The sequence below is a fragment of the Lemur catta genome, chromosome 23 (assembly GCF_020740605.2).
Source record: "Lemur catta isolate mLemCat1 chromosome 23, mLemCat1.pri, whole genome shotgun sequence".
Taxonomy (NCBI): Eukaryota; Metazoa; Chordata; class Mammalia; order Primates; family Lemuridae; genus Lemur; species Lemur catta.
In genome coordinates, this window is record NC_059150.1 from 9,529,728 (window position 1) to 9,550,921 (window position 21,194).

The following is a 21,194-nucleotide window of genomic DNA, read 5'->3' on the forward strand; positions in this document are numbered from 1 at the left end:
AGGTGTATCAGTTTTGGTATTCTTTAAGAGCCAGGTTTTTGTTTCATTGATTTTTCCATGTTTTGTCTGTTTTCTAGTTCATCAGTTTCTGGACTTATCTTTATTATTTCATCTCTTCTGCTTACTTAGGGTTTTCTTTGCTCTTTTTTTTCTGGTTTCTTAAGGTAGATGTTTTTCAACTTTATCAAGTAGCAAATATTTTGTAATTCCCACTCTAGAATTCTGAAATTAAATTCGTAGATAATATAACCTGCCTTCACACTAAATTAAAAAAATTAGTATATTGAACTAACTATAATGTAACAGGAATAAAAGGAAAGGAATTTGTAATGCAGTGATAGCTATTTCAATACGTAAACAACCAGGTGAGACCGTACTATGGTAAGACACAATAACACAGTCAAGTGCTTGCATTGGTGCACAAGTTCATGTGAATGTGACAGTTTAGAATGTGGCCTGATCTTAGGTCATTGACAGAGACCTTGTTTTCTAAAATAGGCACTGAGTACTATAAACTTCCTTTGCAGTACTGTTTTAGCTACATTCCACATATTTTGATATGTTGTTTTCATTTTCTTGCAGTTAAAAATGCTATCATCTTTCTCTTTTGATTTCTTTGTTGACCTGTAGTTTGGTTATTTAGAAGTCTATTATTTAGTTCCCAAATTTGGGAGTATCATCTAGATATATTTCTGATTTTGATATTTAATTTAATTCTATTGTGGTCAGAAAATATACTTTAGATGACTGGAATCCATTTAAATTTATTGAGAATTGTTTTATGACTCAAAATATGGTATATCTGGGTAAATATCTTAATGTACACTGGAAAAAATGTGTATTGCACTATGTTGGGTAGAGTATTTTATAAATGTCAGTTATGTCAAGTTGGTTGATAGTGTTCCAGTTTTTCGGGTCCTTAATTATTTTCTATGTTCTTGCTCTATTAGTTATTGAGAGGGAGGTACTGAAACCTCTGAAGATGATTGTGGATTGGTATACTGCTCTTTGCAATTCTATTTTTTATTGTTTCCCCTATATTGAAACTCTGTTATTAATAGAAACATTTAGAATTGTTATGACCTCCTGATGAATGGATCCCTTTATCATTATAAAGTGACTCTTTTATCTGTGGTAATGTTCTTTACTTTGAAATGTACTTTATCTGATATAAATATAACTGCTGCAGTTTTCTTTCCTTTTTCTAAAATTAAAGATTTAATTTCTTTAGAGCAGTTTTAGGTTCACAGCAAAATGTATATAGCAGGTATAGAGATTTCCCATATACCCTCTGTCCCCACACATACATAACTTCACCCATTATCAACATCCAGCACCAGGATGATACTTTTGTTACAACTGATGAACCTACATGGACACATCAAGGGTTCACTCCTGGTGTTCTACACTTTAAGGATTTTAACAAATGTATAATGACATGTGTTCACTAGTGTTGTATCATATGGAGTAGTTTCACTACCCTGAAAATCCTCTGTGCTCCACTTCTTCATCCCTTCCCCGCCTCCCCCTAACCCCTGGCAAGCACTGATCTTTTTACTCTCTCCATAGGTTTTTCTTTTCCACAGTATCATCTAGTTGGAATCATACAGTATGTAGACTTTTTAGATTGGTTTCTTTCACTTAGTAATATGCATTTAAGGTTTCTTTGTGTCTTTTCATAGCTGAATAGCTCATTTCTTTTTAGAGCTGAATAATATTCCATTGTCTAGATATTCCACAGTTATGTCTTTTTATTGACATTCCCTATTCATTTATTGTTCTCTTGATTTTCTTTGGTTCTTTGTCCACACTTACTTTAGCTCATTGAACATACCTAAGACAGTTGATTTAACATCTTTGACTAGTACTTCTAATTTCTGGACTTCCTCAGAGTGGTTTCTGTGAAATTCTTTTTTTCCTGAGAATGGGCTATGCTTTCTTGTTTCTTTGTATGCTTTGTAATTTTTTGTTGAGATCTGAACATTTTTAATACTATACTGTTGTAACTGTGGAAATCAGATTGTCTCGTTCCTTCGGGATTTCTGTTTTGTTTTGTTTTGTTTTGTTTTTGGTAAGCACTGCAGTCATCTATTTAGTGACTTGTCTAGACTATTTTTGAAAAGTCTGTATTCATTCTCGTGTGTGGGCACGGAAGTTTCTTTTTTATTATATCTGTGGTCAGTCATTGACCTCTCAGAGGTTTTTTTAAATGTCTGGATCAGAAAAACCAAACACAACAAAGATGTACGTGTCTTTAAATCTTCAGTAGCCGCTGCTGGGAAGTCACTACTGCCAGAGACTGCCTAAACAAAAGCAAACATCTGCACCAGCCCTTCAGGGAGTTGCCAAAAAGACCAAAATGCACAACCCCCAATTTTTGGAGGTCAAGGTCCTTACTGCTGGTCCTAGCACCAGCTAGCCACTCTGGGAACATGAGCTGCTGTTCCCACTGCCACGGCAGGGCTGATGAATGGGGGATGGTGGTCATTTCGTGCATACTGTTCTCTTACTGAGTGTTAGCAGCCTTCCTCAAGCATGTCCCTAGTTGCTGTAATTGTCTGATCAGGGTCCAGGGTTTTGAAATAGTTGATTCTGATGATTTTTTTTTCCAGTTTAATGGTTGTTTCGGTGGAGGGACAAATCTTTGGGGCTTCCTACTCTATCATTTTCTGTGATATCGCTCTGTAGATATCACGATTTGAACAGTAAGACAAAAAATATTTGCCTACACATTTACCTTTTTTAGCACTCTGTATTGCTTTTTTTGTAGATCTGGCTTTCCATCTGGTACCATTTTCTTTCTGCATGAAGGACCTTAACATTTCTTACAGCAGGTTTGCTGGTGATGAATTCTTTCAACTTTTGTGTGTCTCAAAGTTTTTTTCTTTAATTTCACTTTTGTTTTACAGATAATTTTATTGATAAGAAATTCTAGATTAGCGGTTTAATTTTCTCCTTTTAATACTTTAAAGATAGTGTTCCACTTTTTTCTTTTTTTCTAGCTTGTATTATTTCTGATAATCTCTTGTCAAGCTTATTTTTTTTCCTTTGTACATAATCTGTATTTTTTTCTGGCTACTTTAAAAATTTTATCTTTATAACCTTAAGCCTAACCTTGAGTATAATGTTCCTTTGTGTAGTTTTCTTCATTTTTCTTATACTTTGGGTTTATTGAACTGCTTTTGGTTTGTGGTTTTCATTAAATTTGGAAAACATTTGACCATTATTTCCTGAAATGTTTTCTTGATTTCCCCTTTCTTTCCTCTTTTTCTGGACTCCAGTTACACATATATTTGTCCACTTAAAGTTGCCCCACAGTTTATTAATTCTTTGTTCATTTTTTTAGGCTTTTTTCTTTCTGTGTTTTAGTTCAGATGCTTTCTGTTGATATGTCTTCAAGTTCACTAACATTTTCTTTTGCAGTGTCTAATCTGCCATTAGTTTCTTTCAGTGTATTTTTTTTTAAATCTCAGACATCATAGATTTTACCTTCTAAGTTTGATTTAGGTTTTTAAAAAGATATATTTCTGTGTCTCATCTTAACACATTCAGTCTTTCTTGAACCCGTGGAGGACATCATAGTAACTCTTAGTGCCCTTATCCACTAATTTGATCACCCTTCTGTCAGTTTTGATTGATGTTTTTTCTCCTTTTCTTTTTCTTTTCTTTTTCCTTTTTTCTTTTTTTGCTTCTTTATATGCCTGGTAATATTTTTGTTGGCTGCAAAATATTGTGAAGTTTCCTTTTATGACTGTTGGATAATTTTGACTAGTTCTTGAGCTTTATTCTGAAATAGGTTAAGTTACCTGGGAACAGTTTGTTCCCTCTGGTTTTGCTTTTCACTTTTGTTAGGAAGGACAAGACCTGCATTTAGTGTAAGGTTAATTTCCTGAGGCAAGGTCCTTCACAGTACAATAGGCAGTGCCCCATAAGGTTTGAGATCTTTTTTAATCTAGATCTTGAGAATAGTCACTATTTCTTGCTCTGTGTAAGATTTGATTGCACTTCCCTCTACTCCTCTCAGGCAGTTTTTTTCCCAGCCTCTGATTGTTTCCTTACATGTATGTGCTAAGAAGTACTCAACTTCATAACATGGGTGACTGCAGAAATCTGGAGTTCTCTCTTTGCACAGCTTTTTATTATCCATTTTGTGGACTTTAGTTCTCTTGGTTTCTTTATACTTCCAGCTTTATCTCCTTAATTCAGGGAGACCACTGGGCTGTACTTGGGTTACCCCTCTCTGTATGGTAAGCTTACTACACCCTTTCTCCAGGCAGTAAGCTCGGAAAGTCATAATCATGCTGCTCATCTCATTTTTTTTCTTTCTCTGAATGATCCCTGCCTTTATGGCCTATGTACATGTCTTGAGTGCCGTTGTTGCATATATGTTGTCTGTTGTTTTAGTGTTTTCAGGTGTGGTGGGGCAAATCAGTTCCTTGTTACTCTATCTTAACTGGAAGTGGAAAAAGTGATTGTCATAATGGGGTCATTTTTGGTATTTAAATAGACTATACAAAAATCTGGAGCAGAGATTTCAGGATGGAGACTCCGAAACTACACAGGAAATAAGAGTCCTGACTGAGAGAGCAAGATATGATGAAATTTAACTAAGAAGAGGAGACAGAAATTTGATCATTGAGAAGTAGAAACCAGACAATATAGGTTTATGAATGAAAAAAAGTAAAAAAAATTATTAAAGTAGAAAATTATTTTTACCTTCGATTTAGCTTTACAAAAGGTATTTTTCTAGCCATCTAATATTTAACTTTTGAACATTTGTCTTAGAACACTCCATTTGATTTCTGAATGAGATTACTCATTTTGAGTTTTAACATTCCAGAAAGTTGCTTACAGCATTCAAATTTTAACAATGATAAAAGATAATGTGTATTATATTTACATGAAAGTTAAATATATTTTATACTTTTGAGTATATGGGGGAATTAGAGTTTAGTATAGTTATGACAACTAGTAGATATATGGTGCCATCTAATGGCTAATATGAAAATATATTTAGTATTGTTTGTATATACTGATTAAATTTAACAGTGAAATCTTTATTGCTTCCAATGTCCAATTTAAGGTGTTTATTTAAACACTATGATGTATGTCTGCTTTCATTTCAATTTATGTTTTTTGAATTCAGCTACATCTATGGCTGATTTTTCAAGTCATATATATGCAATTAGCATATTTTAAAGTATATTCAATATAAATTTTGCATATAAATCCAATTTTAATAAACAAGTCAAATTTACAAACCTCCTATCTGCTATCTTTTGTAGATCTTGTTCCCTCATCCTAGTTCCAATGTACAGTTATAAATTGTGCCTTGTAGAACCTCGGTTTTATTGTAAACAGAATTCTTTCTTCCTCCCTCTCTCCCTCCCTCACTTTGTACATTTTACAAAATATATCTAAAACGTGAGATTATTGGATTAGATTGGGGATTTTCAAGTGCTGTTCCAGATTTTTAGTTGTTCTCTGGAACCACTCAGAGGCTGTCATGGAGGCGGCTAAAGTTAGAAAATTAGCATATTGAAGGCTCTAGAAGCCGTGCACTGAAGAAAACTGTTCATCTTGGTTTAGCCCGATTTTCCTTAACACATTTCATCATGGAACTCCCCTTTCCTTTTTATTTAATCCCACATTAACATCCTGTTGACCTAGTGCTCCTCAGACTTCATTTAGGCAATTGTTCTATATTCCCTTTTATAAGGATCCATCTTTTACATATATATGATTTTTTGTTTTAATGAAATAAAATGTATTGTATTTTTCTGGTCATATAATAATACTGGCTCTTTATCAAACATTTAGTAAATGCAGAGAAGTGTTCTGAAAATATACAACAAACGTAATTTTATCTTGCACAGGTGACAACTATTAATATTTTGGAATATTAGTATATAGCCTTTTTATGTACATACTGTATATATAAAATTGAAACAAAATGGAGATCACATTCTGTAGATTGTTTTGTATTCTGAAGTTTTACTTACCTAATGTTACAATATGAGTATTTTCTGACGTTATTAACCATTTTTCATTTTATTTTCTTATTGTTTATCTGATGTTTAATGATAATATAGCATTTGATTGTATAGGCATACTGTCATTTATTTATTATTATTTATTAACCAATTTGCTGTTCCTGGAGTTGTAAATGTATAACTAATTGTACTGTTACTAATAGTGCTGCAGTGAGTACAAAACATTTAAAAAGTCTTAAATGCTCTGAATACTTCTTTAGAAAGAAAAATGTTTTATATTGTCACAAAACTACTGGAAATCGACTCTGGGCCAAAGAATATCCTCATTCTTAAGGCTGTCTATAAAATTTGTAGCAATTTACACTGATAGTATTCACATTCAAGACTGTTTCTCTTAAATTCTTGTTATCTTTTGTTAAAAAATCTTCGGTTTTGGTATCAGGGCAATACTAGTATTATAAAGTGGCTTGGGAAGTATTTCCTCCTCTTCTATTTTCTGGAAAATATTCTGTAGAATTGGTGTTAATTCCTTAAATATTTGTTAGAATTCTCCAGTAAAACCATGTCAGCTTGGAGATTAATAGTTTTAGGTCATTTAAATTATCTACTTCATATTGGATGAGCTGTGGTAGTTTATATCTTTTGAGGCATTGATCCATTTCACCTAAGTTGTCAAATTTATGCATGTAGGTTGGTTGTAGTATTTTTAAAATTATCCTTGTGATGTCGATAGGGTATGTAGTGATATTCTACATTTACTTTGATATTGGTAACTTGAGTCTTGTCTCTTTTTCTTTGTCAATCTTAGTAATCAATCTTTTATCAACTGGATTTACACATTTACTCATTGACTCTGAGTATATTAGAGCTTTCTGCGTCTAATTTGTAGTTTCTTTTGTAGTGTTCCCTTTATCAGATTTTGATACCAGAATTATGCTACTTTTGAAAAGTGAATTTGGAAGCTTTTCATCTTATGTCCTAGAACATATCTGAAAACTTCTTTGTAAATCCATCTGGTCCTGGTACTTTTATTAAAGTAGTTCTTTGGTACTTATAAGTTATAATTTTGATGGGAGGGGCTTCAAGATGGCTAACTAGAGGCACCTGGCACTTGCCTCCCCCATAAAGAACCAAAATAGCAAGTAGATAATCACACTTTGAATAAGTCATCTAAGAGAGAACACTGGAATTCAACAAAGAAGTGACAGGAAACACCTAAGGCAAGGAAGGAGAGGGAAGCGAGGCAGCCTGCTTGGTTAGAGTTGGCTGGGAGCCCAGAGAAGATTCTCATCATGGGGAAAGGATAAATGAGAGATCTTCAGTGGTCCACATTCGCACTGTGGACTCCTGCAGTTGTTGCCACGGGAGAGCCCCTTGACCATTGTGGGCCTGGAGACTAACACAGGGGGCTGCATGGAGACTACACAGAGGCATTGCTCCAGAGAGGGAGCTTATGCTGGATTACTCACATCCCCAAGAACTAAGCAGCTACAGCATGGCGGCATTTTGAGAGCCTAGCCTCCACTAGACTCTGTCCTGCTCTGGGGCCCAGCAGCCTCTGCATTACCACATCCTTGGAGCCCTTTGACATCCCCACCTGCAGCCACTGGTGCTGCTGGCTGCTGCCATCAGGGTTGAACTGTGAGCCACTGGCAGTGAGCCTGCAGTTCCCAGCAGTGGGGCCACCACACATTTGTAAGCACCCTGAGGACATGCTCTGCCACCCTAGCCATGACTGCTGTGGACTGCTGCCACTGGGGCCGAAATATGATGCACTGGGATCATGAAGAATAGTCTTTTTTTTTCCTATAATATTTACTGGTAAAAGTGTTACATATACATTACATTTAGATCTGTAATCTATCTAGCATTGATTGTGTGTTAATTTATTTTTCCCTTATATTCTCAATTTTCCAAGCACAATGTATTGAAGACATGATCCTCCCCTACTTTGTCATACATCAGAAGCCATGTATACATGTGTGTTTCTGGCCTATTGGTCTATTGTCTATTCTTGTGCCAGTATCACCTTGTTTTAATTACTCCAGTTTTAAAATAATTCTTGATGTCTGGTATCGCAGTTCCTTCCCTTTAGTTTTTATTCTGTGCTTGCCAAGCAACCTTTTAATTACCGTTTCAGCTTTTCAGGTTCTCTAATACCAGGAAGACGTGTGTCCTGATTTGACATTCTGTTAACATTTCTGTTTTTCTAAGAGAGTGTTCTCCAGTGTAAAATTTAAAAGGTGTTCATATATCCTTTCCCATTTGAATCTGGCTACTGCGTAACAGGATCTGAAAGATAGCTTGATTACCTCTATGCCTAAATTCATTTTTTTCCTCATATAGGCCTTCTAGGCCCTGAGAAAAGACAAGTGTTTGGACTTCTAAAAGTGAGGACAAGACATTAGACAATGAGGAACTCATCAAAGATAGTGCTGTTTTGCAAAGCTGCTTGCTGCCCAGTCAGTTGCTTGACAGTGCTTCTTAACTTTCTCCCTTTAAACCATTGCGTTACACTCGTTAGCAGGGTTAGGAAGCTACCTTCCTTTCTAAAATTCATTGAATATTGCCAAAGCCTTACAAATATCAGTTTTCTTTTTTAATACTTTTTTCTTTATAAACTTAATTTCATGTACAAATACTTTTTCTTTGTTTCCTTCTGTTTCTTGTTCCTTATTGTGAAATAGTCTCTAAATTTGTCCTTACCTAGGTGTTCTCAATTTTATTTTGAAATCAGAGACCATAATTGCTTTAATCAGAATCTAATAGAATAATAGAAGGCTTAGTTTTCACCTATTAGAAACATTACATGCTAATATGTTTGATTTGTATTATATCATTATTTTCTATTTTTTCCTGACACATTTTACTGAGCCAATGTTTTCATTAACATTTTTTAGTGCTTGACTTTTGGTGGGATAGTAACCTTGTAATTTATTCATATTGAACTTCATTTTGTTTTGATGTATTATTTCTTTAATATATTGAGGTCCCTATATTCTTTTTTTCAGTAAATTAGCAATCATGTCCAACCTAGTATTTCTAGGACCATCTACACAATTAACGAACATATTCTCAGTTCTTTCACTGAAGTCATTGGTAAAGGTATTAACACAGGTCTATAGAGTGGTTCTCTTTAAGCTGATTCTGAGTCATTGAGTTTTGGATACAGTCTTACATGCTTTGATCTATGTATGTATCTCATCACTCAGTCCCATAGACAGCTGTGACTATTCCCTGACTTCAAGTTGCTCGTCCAGAAAAAGAATACTCAGTTAGGGAGAAGTGTGACTCTTAACGGCCTCTTTGGCATAGACCAGTAAAGGCAAATATGATAAACAGGAGAGGCTGGCAAAAGGCCAAAAAGCAAAACTGGCGCATGCCTAAGGGATGTCTTAGGAGGCATGGCTTACCATGAAGCCTAATAACTTGTTGGGTTTTCAAGTCTTCATCTAGAATCTAAATGCCATCTGTAAGTTAGTTGATTAGACTGAAATTTCATATTAGAGGAAATTGTGAGGTTTATTCAAGAACGGTAGACATTGTAAATGTTATCCTTGTTTACATAACTAGTCATTATTTCAAAAACAAAATAAGTTATCTTGACACGCTTCACTGAGATATCAAGATTGCTCCTTGGTGTCACATCTTTTTCTAGATAATTGAAAGTTGGTGTTTTAATAACTTGTACTAATATTTTCCCATGTAACCACTATGATGGTTTTTAAAAAGTAATTAGCATTTGGCATTTAACCCACAGTCTATATTTCATTTACTTGAATATCCATATGACCTTTGTTGGAAGAAGATTGTTTGGTAAAGCATGTGCATGGACTGCTACCTTTGTAAATATATTCGTAAAGTCAATAAGTAATTTGTATTTTGTTAGGCGATTGTGACCTAATGCCTCTTTATCATTGGAAATAGAAGCATTAATGGAGTAAGTAAAGAAAAAGCATTTAAAAATTACTGTAGGACACTCTGTATGTGTATATACATTTACTAGTTTGTATGTGTGAGACAGCCTAGAAGGTAGGCTCCAGAAACAACCTCTTTATTCCAGCCTCGTCAGAGGAGATTGGGTGTGTTCAGGGTGGTACGGCCGTAGACTGTTCCAGCCTCTTCATTTGAGGCAGCTGGCAGCTAGGCCATCCTCATTCCTTGCCTGGGTTACTGCAGTTACTTACTAAACTGTGTCTTACCAGTCTTCCTCCACTCCCAGCCTTATTTCTGCATCAGAGTGATCTTGTCACTCTCATGCCTAAAATACTTTACTGAGTCCACATTGCCTTCAGGATTCTTTACCCCCTTCTTTCTTATTAGATTCTTCATATTTCTAGATTCTAGAGTCTTCATGTTTCAGTTTAGGAGTTACTTCCTCCAGTGAATCTTCCCTGATCTCCCAAGTCAGGATTAGGTGCCCCTATAATACTTTATTAAGTTTCTGAGTTCAGGGCCCACATTGTGTTGTTCAGCTTCCTATTGCTTAGTATGTATTGAATAAATTGTTTTACAGTTAGTACTCCTCAGACATTTCCATTAATAGAACAGACCTATCACTTCTGGGTAGCACAAGGACACATGCTAAAAGAATGAAAGTTTTGTATTTTGTTTTTTGAATTTCAGCAAATTGTCTTTTATTTTTATCAATTTAAAATATAAAAATCTTTCTTGTTCATTAAATTATATAATAATACCTTCCTAGATCTCCAACTATAAAATGGACACTACTGAAAGATGTGTCATGGTACAGCACCAAATTTTACTTCTCTCAATTTCATAATTTCATTGCCTGTCTTTTCTCTTTTTTATTGACGTATTCTTTCTTCAGCTATGTGATTAATGCTGATTTGGTTTCAGGTGACCCTTAACTTGTAACATCACTTCTTACTTTATAAAACCTTGCTTATTGAAATGAGCCCCTACTTTAATGACTTAAAATTTGTATTTACAACATGTAAGGACCAAGACTCAAAAACCAGTTCCCACTTGATTCTGCTCCAGCACTGCCACGCTTATTCAGTGGTTGTTCTGTAACTCTGTCTGCGGCTGAAAGTAGAGAATTGTATCTTCTTTGTGAAGCTTTTAGAGTAATTTTTCTTTAAAATTTGAAATATTTTTGCTTTCACTATATCTGATACAGATAGTATATCCACAAAAAATGTAGAAAGATACCACTTTGCAATAGAGCACCACATATTTTATTCTGTATGCATTGGGAATGCAGCATTCCAATTGCTGTATTCACAATACGATGTTGAGCACTTGTCATCGCTAACTAAAGTATGCTGGACATGTTTGTTTATTGGATAAGGAAACATGATATGCTGGTAAGATAGATGAACGTTTGATTGCATACATATGTTTTCAGACACAGTAAATCTGTGTGCTTTGAACAATTCAGCGTTTTCAGCAAAGGCTGTATCTCTTTAAAATGGATCAGGTTTTAGGGTAAAAAAGCTGTTTTTAGAGTGAGCAAAGGATGTTTTGATTATTTCAGGAAGAGAACTAGTTGGCCTAACATTAAAATTTAGGAAGAAGATGCTGTGTTTCTAAGAGATTAGAAAGAAACTGCTTTGTATTTATCAGAATTTTGCAGGGTTTGAACTAAATCCTGAAATAATCATATCTGATGCTGTGATTGACATCACAGATTGGCTTTAACTAGAAGATTTTCTGGCAGTTGGTGTTGAATTTCCAAAATCTTACTTATAGATTTACTTACTTATAGATTCTTACATGAAGATCTTACTGAAAAGGAAGAGCAAAGAATCATTGAAAAAGTGAAGGAGAGCAAGAAGTGGCCTTAGATATTGCCCGTGCCATTTATTATTTAGGTAATTTGGAAGGAATTCATACACACTGAATAGGCAATGAAAAATTCTGAGGCATTGAACCCTAATTTGTTGTTCAAAGAGTGACTGTGCTTTGCTATAGGGATATTTTCCAGGAGAGTAAGTTTGTCTCGGTCTAAACGTCATTAGAATTGTAATTCTGGAAGCCTCAATCAAGACTGTCCTTGAAGAAAAATTTTTGCCAAAGAATGTTTGACAGAGCTTTTATATTAAGCATTTGGTTTAAATATATTATTATAAGTATGTTAAGTATTATTAAGTCTGAGTATGGTTTAAATATTTATTTGGTTTTCCATACCTAATGAATGTTTAGGTTTTCTTTTTTCCAATTTTTTTCAAAATTGGGATTTTCTTGTTATGATATTTGAATGAAATTTCAATTTGTTACATTCTACTTATAGGAAATATAGGTTCAATCTATTGATTAAAATGTGAGACAAGTTGAGTAGCATCTATTTGATCAACCTGGCCAGATAACCGTTTCTTTCAGAAGGCATTTTCCCCCAACATCTTAGACAGGGTTCCATGTCACTGCTCTCTGTGCCTTCTCCTCCATTGTAGGTAGGCTCCAAAGAGAACCCCTTTAAGTTACTCAGCAGTGGATTGTATTACTGTTATCAATAAATGCTCTTTTTAATGATTGGTTTTTAAGAAATTCTAGAGTTAATAACTGTGTATTATACTCCTTTTTTGATTTACATATAATCTTTACAGTTTTGCATCATTTCTAACATAAAAATTTCAAGGGAGATTTTATTTGTGAAGTAATTGAAATGTTGTAAAAGGAAACAAACATATTAAATTAATCTTTTGTTTGCCTAAATTGTCTCTCAGAATTACTGATCATTCTCTATTTTATGTCTAACTAGGACAAACAGATTGTAGAATTTTTCTGATTAAAATACGTGAAAAAATATTTAGAGCTAATTAAATAGAAAACAAGTAGTTCTTTTAAAATGCAAGTTGATTTCTTATCTAGTTCACATTTTGGTCAAGAGATAGAATTGCATCTGTTAAATGAATTATTAAAGTGTCCATGACATGGACTTGGAGGATTAGTATTTCATGCCCAGCGGGACAAATCAGCGGTACATCCCCTGTAAAGCAAATTGTAAGTTGTTGCTTTTTATCTTTTTTTTTTTACAGAATTACAGGAAGCATAGGTATCTTTTGTTTAATTTTACACGTAAAATATAATTAATAGGATAATCTTGTAAAATTTATTTTAGAAGTTATAATTAATTTTTTGATACAAATAAATTTTATTTAGAGTATTATCGTGGTATAAGTAAATCAAAATTGAAAATATGTTAGTACAATAGATAAATATGCTCCTTATATTTAATTTTATTTTTATGTATATCCTAATATTTTTCTCAGAAACTTTGCATAGAAAATTTTCTTTTGTAACAAAATCTAAAGTACAGTTTAAGTGAATTCTGCAATACTTTCAAAGTCAAAATGGATTTGCTCTTGCCTTGACCTTCATAAGACTATAATTTTAACTTTTTTTCAAATGTCCAACTCATCTGTAGAAATTAAAATAAAATTTACCACTATTATTGAAGCTTGAATTTTGATCAAAAGTGATATTTTACAGTGTTTTTGGTAAATACATATATTCATTTTTAAATATAGAGTAAAGATAGCTACCAAAATCAGTTCAGTATACATAACATAAATAATAATTAATCTTGGACAAACTAAACTTTCTGTATTTTCTGTGTATGCCTTGTGCCATTTTTCGCTTTGCAGTGTGGTCTTTAGGTAATTCATATGGGGGATCATATAGCTCACAGAGAGTTTAGTTATATTATTTATTGAGCACTACTAATGAACATCAAGCTTATTGTATATAATACCTTTAGTTTTTAAATTCTTATTAACTTTTCAAATGTGGCGTATAACATAAGGATATACTATTGATTTTGGTATCTAAGTGTAGTTCTAATATTCATTCTAAAATATTTTGAAGGAGAGAAGGAAAACAGGAGAAGTAGTATGAACAGTAGTTAAAACAGACACTGGAGCCAGGCAGGGTTTGAGCCCTGACTCTTCTACTTACTAGTCAGGCACATGGTTTAATATTAATATCTGTGTGCCTCAAATTATAATGGGGATGATAGTAGGATCACTGTGAAGATTAAATGAGTTAATATATGTAAAGTGCTTAAAACATAGTATACGCTAAATGTGTTTGTTGCTGTTTTTATTAGTCATAACTAGATTTCTTAAGTATAATAATATGAGCTAGATTTTCTTTCTCATTTAGTTTTCCAGGAGTTGGGAAATTTTCAGGCTGCTTAATATCTGATCTTGTGTAGCCACTTAAGGTATTAAATTTCTGAGTGTTTCAAGCCTGGGCTAAAAGGGGAACTCCTGTATGTATTTGCAAGTTATAGTATAATATTGAAGTAGTACTCTTATTTCCCTCTTCATACCATATTCTGTTCCACTTCTGACCTTCCTAGCTATTAGAAATGCTGATGATAATTATTCTGTTTCAGTTTTACTTCATCCTTCAGGCTTGATGCATACCACTGCTTTTATATCATTTACCTTAGCCTCTTTTATTAAAATACTGTTTTCTTCCCTTGGCTGTGCTCCAGCCTGAGGACAGGACAGGCAAGGCTGATGTCTGGGTGTGACTTCTTGGTTCTGGTAGCAGGGACTGTCCCGCAGCGCCAACCTGATGTCCAGCTAGCACTTCTACAGTTCCTCCCACCACCTCTTCTCACTGTCACTGCCTCTCCCTTACAGTGTCACTCTGCACTGACTTCTAACTGCAATACCATTGACCCAGCTTTTTGAATAGACTAATATATTCACTTCTATACCAGGTATGCCTGGGTTTCATAAATAGTGAAATGATATAGGAGATTAAAGCATTCATCACTGACCAGTTGGTGATTTCATTTTTTAACAAATGAGTTAGGCACTAATTGCCATGGTTCCTCTGATTAAACAAAATTTGTTAGAGGAGATGACGTTTTACCTGCTGCTTGAGTGATGGAGGAAGAAAGAGTAGGTTATAGGATGTAGGGATGTTTGAAGCTTAGGATTCCTTCTCAGCTATACATGAATATCATATGTAAGGCTGGGGACACAAACATTTAGTTCTTATTTAACTCAAAATGATTGGTGTAGTGACAAATATTATATGTAAGGCTGGGGATACAAACATTTAGTTCTTATTTAACTCAAATGATTGGTGTAGTGACAAATAATGCAAAAGGTGAAAGGAAAGAGAGATTGCTAAGGATTGGTGAAGTTGAAGATTTGTCTGTTGTCACTCTATAAAACCTCTTTGTGTGAATTTGATGTATTTTCTTGAGACCAAATTCTCTTGAGAATGTGATAGATCATCATAACAAAATTTCATTCAGTTTGTGGAATATATAGTGATCTCCTGTTTCTGGGCCTTTGTGCATGTTCCTTCTGCCTGGAGTAATTCTTACTAATTCTTAAAATGTAATCATAGGGGCCATAACTTTTCAGAAAAGCTTAGTTGACCCTTTAAGACTTGATTTAAGTGTTCCTGTGGTTCTCATAGTTCCTGTACTTCCCCAGTAAATAGCCTTTTTTACAAAGTGTTGTAACTGCCTTTACCACATTGTTCAAGGAAAACAGGAACTGTGTGTATAACAATGCCTGGTATATAGTTGATGCTCCAAAAATATTTATTGATTGAGTGAACGAGAAGCGTTGGTCATTCTAGGCAAGGGGAAGAGGATGATCAGGAACAAGGAGTGTGGTATTAAATATTGCTGATTCTGAGGTAATGGATAGAACCATTTGACAGGAGTGTGATATTGAAAAGAGAGGCTGGAGCATTAAATGCCAGATTAGGGAGTGCAGAGGTTATTTAATAAGAAAGGGCCATTGAAGATTTTAGAGAGCATAATAATAATAATAATACATGTTCTCATAAATTTGCTTAATATGGCCATGCAGGGAAATGATTTTTACTAAATCTTGTGTTAAAATCTTTGTAATACTCTTCAATGGATTAAACCTAGGACAACTGCCTATTTTGTAGACTCCTGTCTTCTATAAGATTGTTCCAACATAATTTATAAGGAAACTTTTAGAAAATTTGAATGAATGTTGTTGAATAAATTGAGTGACTGTCATTAAACTTTGCAGTTTGTTTTTCTTATAAGCTAAAGTATTTTAAACTATCATCATTTAAAAATATAATTCAAATAAGGTAGTAATTAACTTATGTATGGGGTTTCCTTCTTGTCACTTAAAGAAAAATAAATGCTTACAGCTGTGACTTTTTTTTCTCTAGTATCTCCAGAGGCAGTTGGATTTTTGTCAGCTGTTGGGGTGTTTATTATCTTGATGCTGCTCCTTTTTCTCTATATTAATAAGAAGTTCTGTTTTGAAAATGTTGGCGGGTTTCCAGATCTTGGTTCAGAATACAGTACAAGGAAGAATTCACAAGATAAAATTTGTAAGTATCATATTACTGCTTCCTTTGTTTTTATCTACTATTCTTTTATTTATTTATTTATTTTAATATATGCAATAAAAAGGTTGGTTTTGACATATAGTAAACTAATATTTGTAAGAGTAAAGGATCCTACACTTACGTAAATTATGTTCAAGTATCCTTCTGTTGCCCACAAATTGCTAAGATATTGCATAAAGGTGAATTGTCTACTGTCACAAAATGAGATTTTAATTTTTCATATATAAGATATTTTTTGAGCCTATACTATGAGCAGATATGCTTTAGGAAGAAGGGAATGTATTGGTACTTTATATGCCTTAAATCCTTGTCCAAATAGCTCTCTAGAGAGTTTTTTCCCCATGTACCTAGAGAACTTTAGAAAGTATTCACCTTTTTCCTTTACCTGCTGTTTAAATCTTAGCTGATGGATAATTTTATTGTTCGGAGGAGGTGGTTTTACCTAGTAATTTATATATAAATTCTGATTATAAAAAAATAATATTCCACTCCCTCCCTTGGCACCATATATTATTCAGTATTACTAGATACTAGGAAAGATGAGGGCTGTGATACCATTCTGTCTCTTATAGAAATGTTTTCCTTGGAGTTATTTTTCTAAAAATTATTACAAGAATTTTTTATTTACTATTTTCAAAGGTTAGCTTATATAAATAGTAGCAGGAGCAAGTTGAGAATTATAAAAGCAGAGTTTTAATTTAGAAGAATTTTGAGGAACAATAGCCAAGAAATTTTGCTTTTTTTTGTCTGTGCGTGTTGGAGAGATGGTTTTCCTAATAACTTAAAGGTGGTAGCCCCATTCCTATAAGAATCTTAGTTAGTGAGTTATATTCTGTGACTTTGCATTAGGAAACTGTAGTACTTTATATGGTTTTTATTTGGTTAAGTTTAGTGGTTCTTATACTCCAGTCCTGCTTTTTGATCCTTTGTGTAGAATGAGCTAAAGATTGTTTTTTATGAGCCTTTGATAGTTCTCTAGGTTAGCATTTCTGCTTTTTCTTTGGTTTAATGACCCTTTGCAGTCTTAAAAATTATTGAGGACCCCAAAAAACTTTTGTTTATGTGGGTTATATATATTGATATGTACCATATTAGAAGTTAAAACTGGAAAGTTTTAAAAATATTTTTATAAATTTAAAAAACAGTAACCATTACATATTAATATAAATAACATTTTTAATTTTAAAAAACTATAATTTCCAAAACCAAAAAAAAGTTTGGAAAAAAAAATAATGAGAAGAGTGATGTTGTTTTACACTTTCTGCAAATCTTTACTGCCTGGAATAATAGGAGGCAGCTGGATTCTCATATATACGTCTACATTCAATCTGTCATGTAGCCTCTGAAAACCCCAGTGTTTACTTGTGAGTAAATGAGAATGCAAAAGTTAGATATCCCTTTACTATTATTATAAAACTAGTTTTGGCTTTGAAGATCCCTTGAAAAGGTCTCAGGGACCGTCTTAATTTTTCTGAGCCTTTTATTTATTAAATAGGAATAATAATATTTACTTCCTAGAGTTCTTGTAAGATAAGATAAAATGTGTCAATCACAACGTCTTACGTGTCTAGCCACTCAGCAGATGTCCACACCTGCTCTGCCCGTTCTTACCTCTATGCAAAATTATTTAGATATTTTCCCCTTAGTATTTTTCTTAATTTGAAATGATACTGGTAGTTTGTTAAAAAGGTAGTTCCCTTACATAGACTATTAACAAGCAAGCTAAAAGTATATAATAAAAATTCTTTTTATACTTCTTCTTTCAGGTATAGAATAAAAAACCAATAGTATTTGAGGGGAAAATATTCTCTTGCTGCTGTTATGATAGCTGTGGAGTGGGAAAAGATGTCATTTCATTTAAACCAAGTGGTTTGATTTTCTTTTTTTTTTTTTTTGAAGAGTCTTTACTTCAGCATATTTTTTCAATGCATAATGCATTTACAGAAAGATTAAAAGCTGCAATGTGAAATACTAATACTGAGCTGATTAATAGCAACATTTAAGTACATGATAAATTCAAGTTCCCCAGTGGTTGATATTTTGAGAAGAGAAAATTCTGTTATACATTTTAGGAACAAGGAATTAGAAAATGGCATTTTTCAAAAATTTTCAGCAGAATCTGCCTTCAGTGTTCTCTCTGGTAGACACAATCAGTAGTGCTGTAGAAGATTTGACCACTGCTGTTGGGGAGGTCAGCTATTCTTTAACTGACTCAGTTGCTGAGCAGGTAACAAGTTTGATAAATGGGTTTCGCCCAGAAGAGGAAAGCTCTGCAACAGAAGAAGCTGCAGATACTTCTAAACAAAACAATGCCATGTTAATAGAAGTCTCCCAAAACACTAATTGTCAGAAAACACAATCCAGTTTAGAGCACAGAGCAAAACAAATAAATTCTTATAATACTTTGGTTTCACAAAAGCAAGATCATGGAATGCCTGAAGAAAGAGTATTTAAACATATTAATGATAGGCAACAGACTCTATCAGAATATCAAGAAACTGATAATACTGGTGATTCTTCTTTGAAAGGCCAGATGAGTAATGGTGGGATATCAGTTATCAAACAGAATACAAGAGCTGGATCTACTTGTCAAGAACTTGAAAGTACTGACAGATGTGAAAAAATTGGATTAGGAATCTCCAATAATGGTAAGAATGGTTTAAAGGAGGTAAGATACCGAGAAATGAAAGGAAATCAGAAGAATTCCAATGGGATAAACATGTATGAGCAAAAGAAATGCATTGATACAGATAATCATAAACTAGAAGAATACAGTAAGTCTCAACATGTATTTTTGGGAGGAGATCAAGAGAAAATAGGGCATTTCAATAAATATAAACATCTTACTCATTTAGGACATTCTGATCATTTAAAGAAAGCTGAAAAACATATTAAAAATAAAGGATTTACAGGGAATGAGTGTTCAGGAAATGAATATTCTACAAAAGATACTTGGACAAGCAATAGACATATGATACAGAAATCTTTTATGAAAGAAGATACACATCCAGCATCATCGAGTAATTGTAAAGATGAATTACCTGGAAAAATCAAGGAACAAATAAATCCAGCAAAACACTACAAAGCAAAAGGAGAAATAGAAAAAAAGAAAAATGAAGCCATTTCTGCCAAGAAAAGAACAGCAAAGAGTAAAGATGAAAAATATTCTAAGATAATACCAGAAAAAGGTGAGGTCTCCTAATGTTGGTTTGAGTGATTAAATTTTCTCTTGATTTTTTTTAAAATTAGTAAAACATCAGACAAATTTCTTGACTTTCCTATACACGCCTGTATGTGTAATGTAAGACTTTCTTGAATCCTCTTACTGGGAAGCATTTTTAAAGTCATTCAGTATTTTTTCTAAAATCATTTCAGAAGCATTTATGTTATTTGTACACCACTAAGTATTGCCCCTGGTCCCTGCATTATTTGGGCAATTTTTCAACAGCACTAATTTTTTTTAATGTCCATTTATTTTATAGCCAGAAACTCCATGATTTTTTTAAGTAGTCTGCATACTTTAGTTTGAGTTTATTTGGTATGCTATAGTTGCATTTTAAAGTTTTTTATTTATTTGTTTGTTTGTTTATTGTTTTTTAAGAGATGGGGTCTTGCTTTGTCACCCAGGCTGGAGTGCAGTGGCATGATTGTAGCTTACTATAGCCTCAAACTCCTGGGCTCAGTCACCTCACCTCAGCTTCCTGAGTATCTGGGACTATAGGCATGTACCACTGTGTCCAGCTAATTTTTAAATTTTTTGTAGTGATGGACTCCTGCTATGTTGCCCAGGCTGGTCTCAAACTCCTGACCTCAAGTGAGGAGTGATACTCCTGCTTGGGGCTCCCAAAATGCTGGCATTATAGGCGTGAGCCACCACACCCAACCAAATTTTATATTTTTGTAACTAACTCCTAAGTCCCTTATACAGTGTTGCTCTTCAAATCTGTCCTAATAAGATCTATATCAAATGCTTTATATTTTTCCTTGAGAGCAATAGATTTTATTTTATTGAATAACATGCTTCAGGGTATGTCTTTATTTAGCCATACATTAAAAATTTTATATGACTGCTCTGTTTACAGTGAGTATATATAAACAATATATTACTATTGATGAGTTCTCTGTATTGAATTAAGATTCTGACTAAGCATTTATAGTTTTCAACCACAATATTTGTGATAATTTTTAAAACATTACCAGTAGTTTATATTGCTAGTACTTACTTCTGGTAATTCTTTAGTTATTTCCATTTATTGCTAATCTGATCACAAGTCCAGAAGTAAACTCACTTTTATTTATAAAATACACGTCTGGAATTTTTTTATAAGTTCAGATTATTATAAAATAAAAAAAATTGAGTAGCAGTAGAAATGAAAAAGACTTTTTCAGTTCTGCTACCTGACTGCATACATAATAGGGATCTGCTGTTTATCAAGTACATCAATGGTTTTTCAGTGATGTAGGAGAGGCTGATCCAGGATGGATGAACTAATTACAAAGGAATGCCACTCTTGAAAATTATCCATTTTGGAGTCTACTAGCAGTTTTCTGATGTCAGATTCACTGATTTTTGGTAGCCATCATTTAGTTTTGGTAGTAAGTAGTGTTATTACTTGAAGTAGCAAAAATAAAGAAAGTGAAATTGTTTATACATTATTTTATTCAGAAAGTAACAGTAGAATGGGCAGTAGTAATAAATACATTAGAAGTAGCAGTACAGAGTTTTAAATTTTTTGTTTTCATTAAGAAGCATGTTGATAACTAAAAAAACTACTATCAGTATTCGAGAATAAAAGTAGTCATAAAACATGCAATGTTCCAAAAATTGTTTCAAAAGTTGTTTGACCCGTAGATTAACCCTTCATATAG

General features: G+C 33.4%; 1 protein-coding gene across 2 annotated transcripts in view; it reads left to right on the forward strand.

The window, feature by feature from the left end:
* The window catches only part of SYT14 (synaptotagmin 14), a 141,507-nt gene that overhangs the window by 26,494 nt on the left and 93,819 nt on the right, over positions 1-21,194 (forward strand). Inside the window, exon 3 of one of the 2 annotated variants that reach the window (XM_045536416.1) lies at positions 16,143-16,307. In XM_045536416.1, coding sequence (XP_045392372.1) covers positions 16,143-16,307 — 165 coding nt within the window. Of the gene's footprint in view, positions 1-16,142; positions 16,308-18,414; positions 19,514-21,194 lie in introns of those variants that run through there. The other variant, XM_045536415.1, reaches the window with a different exon arrangement.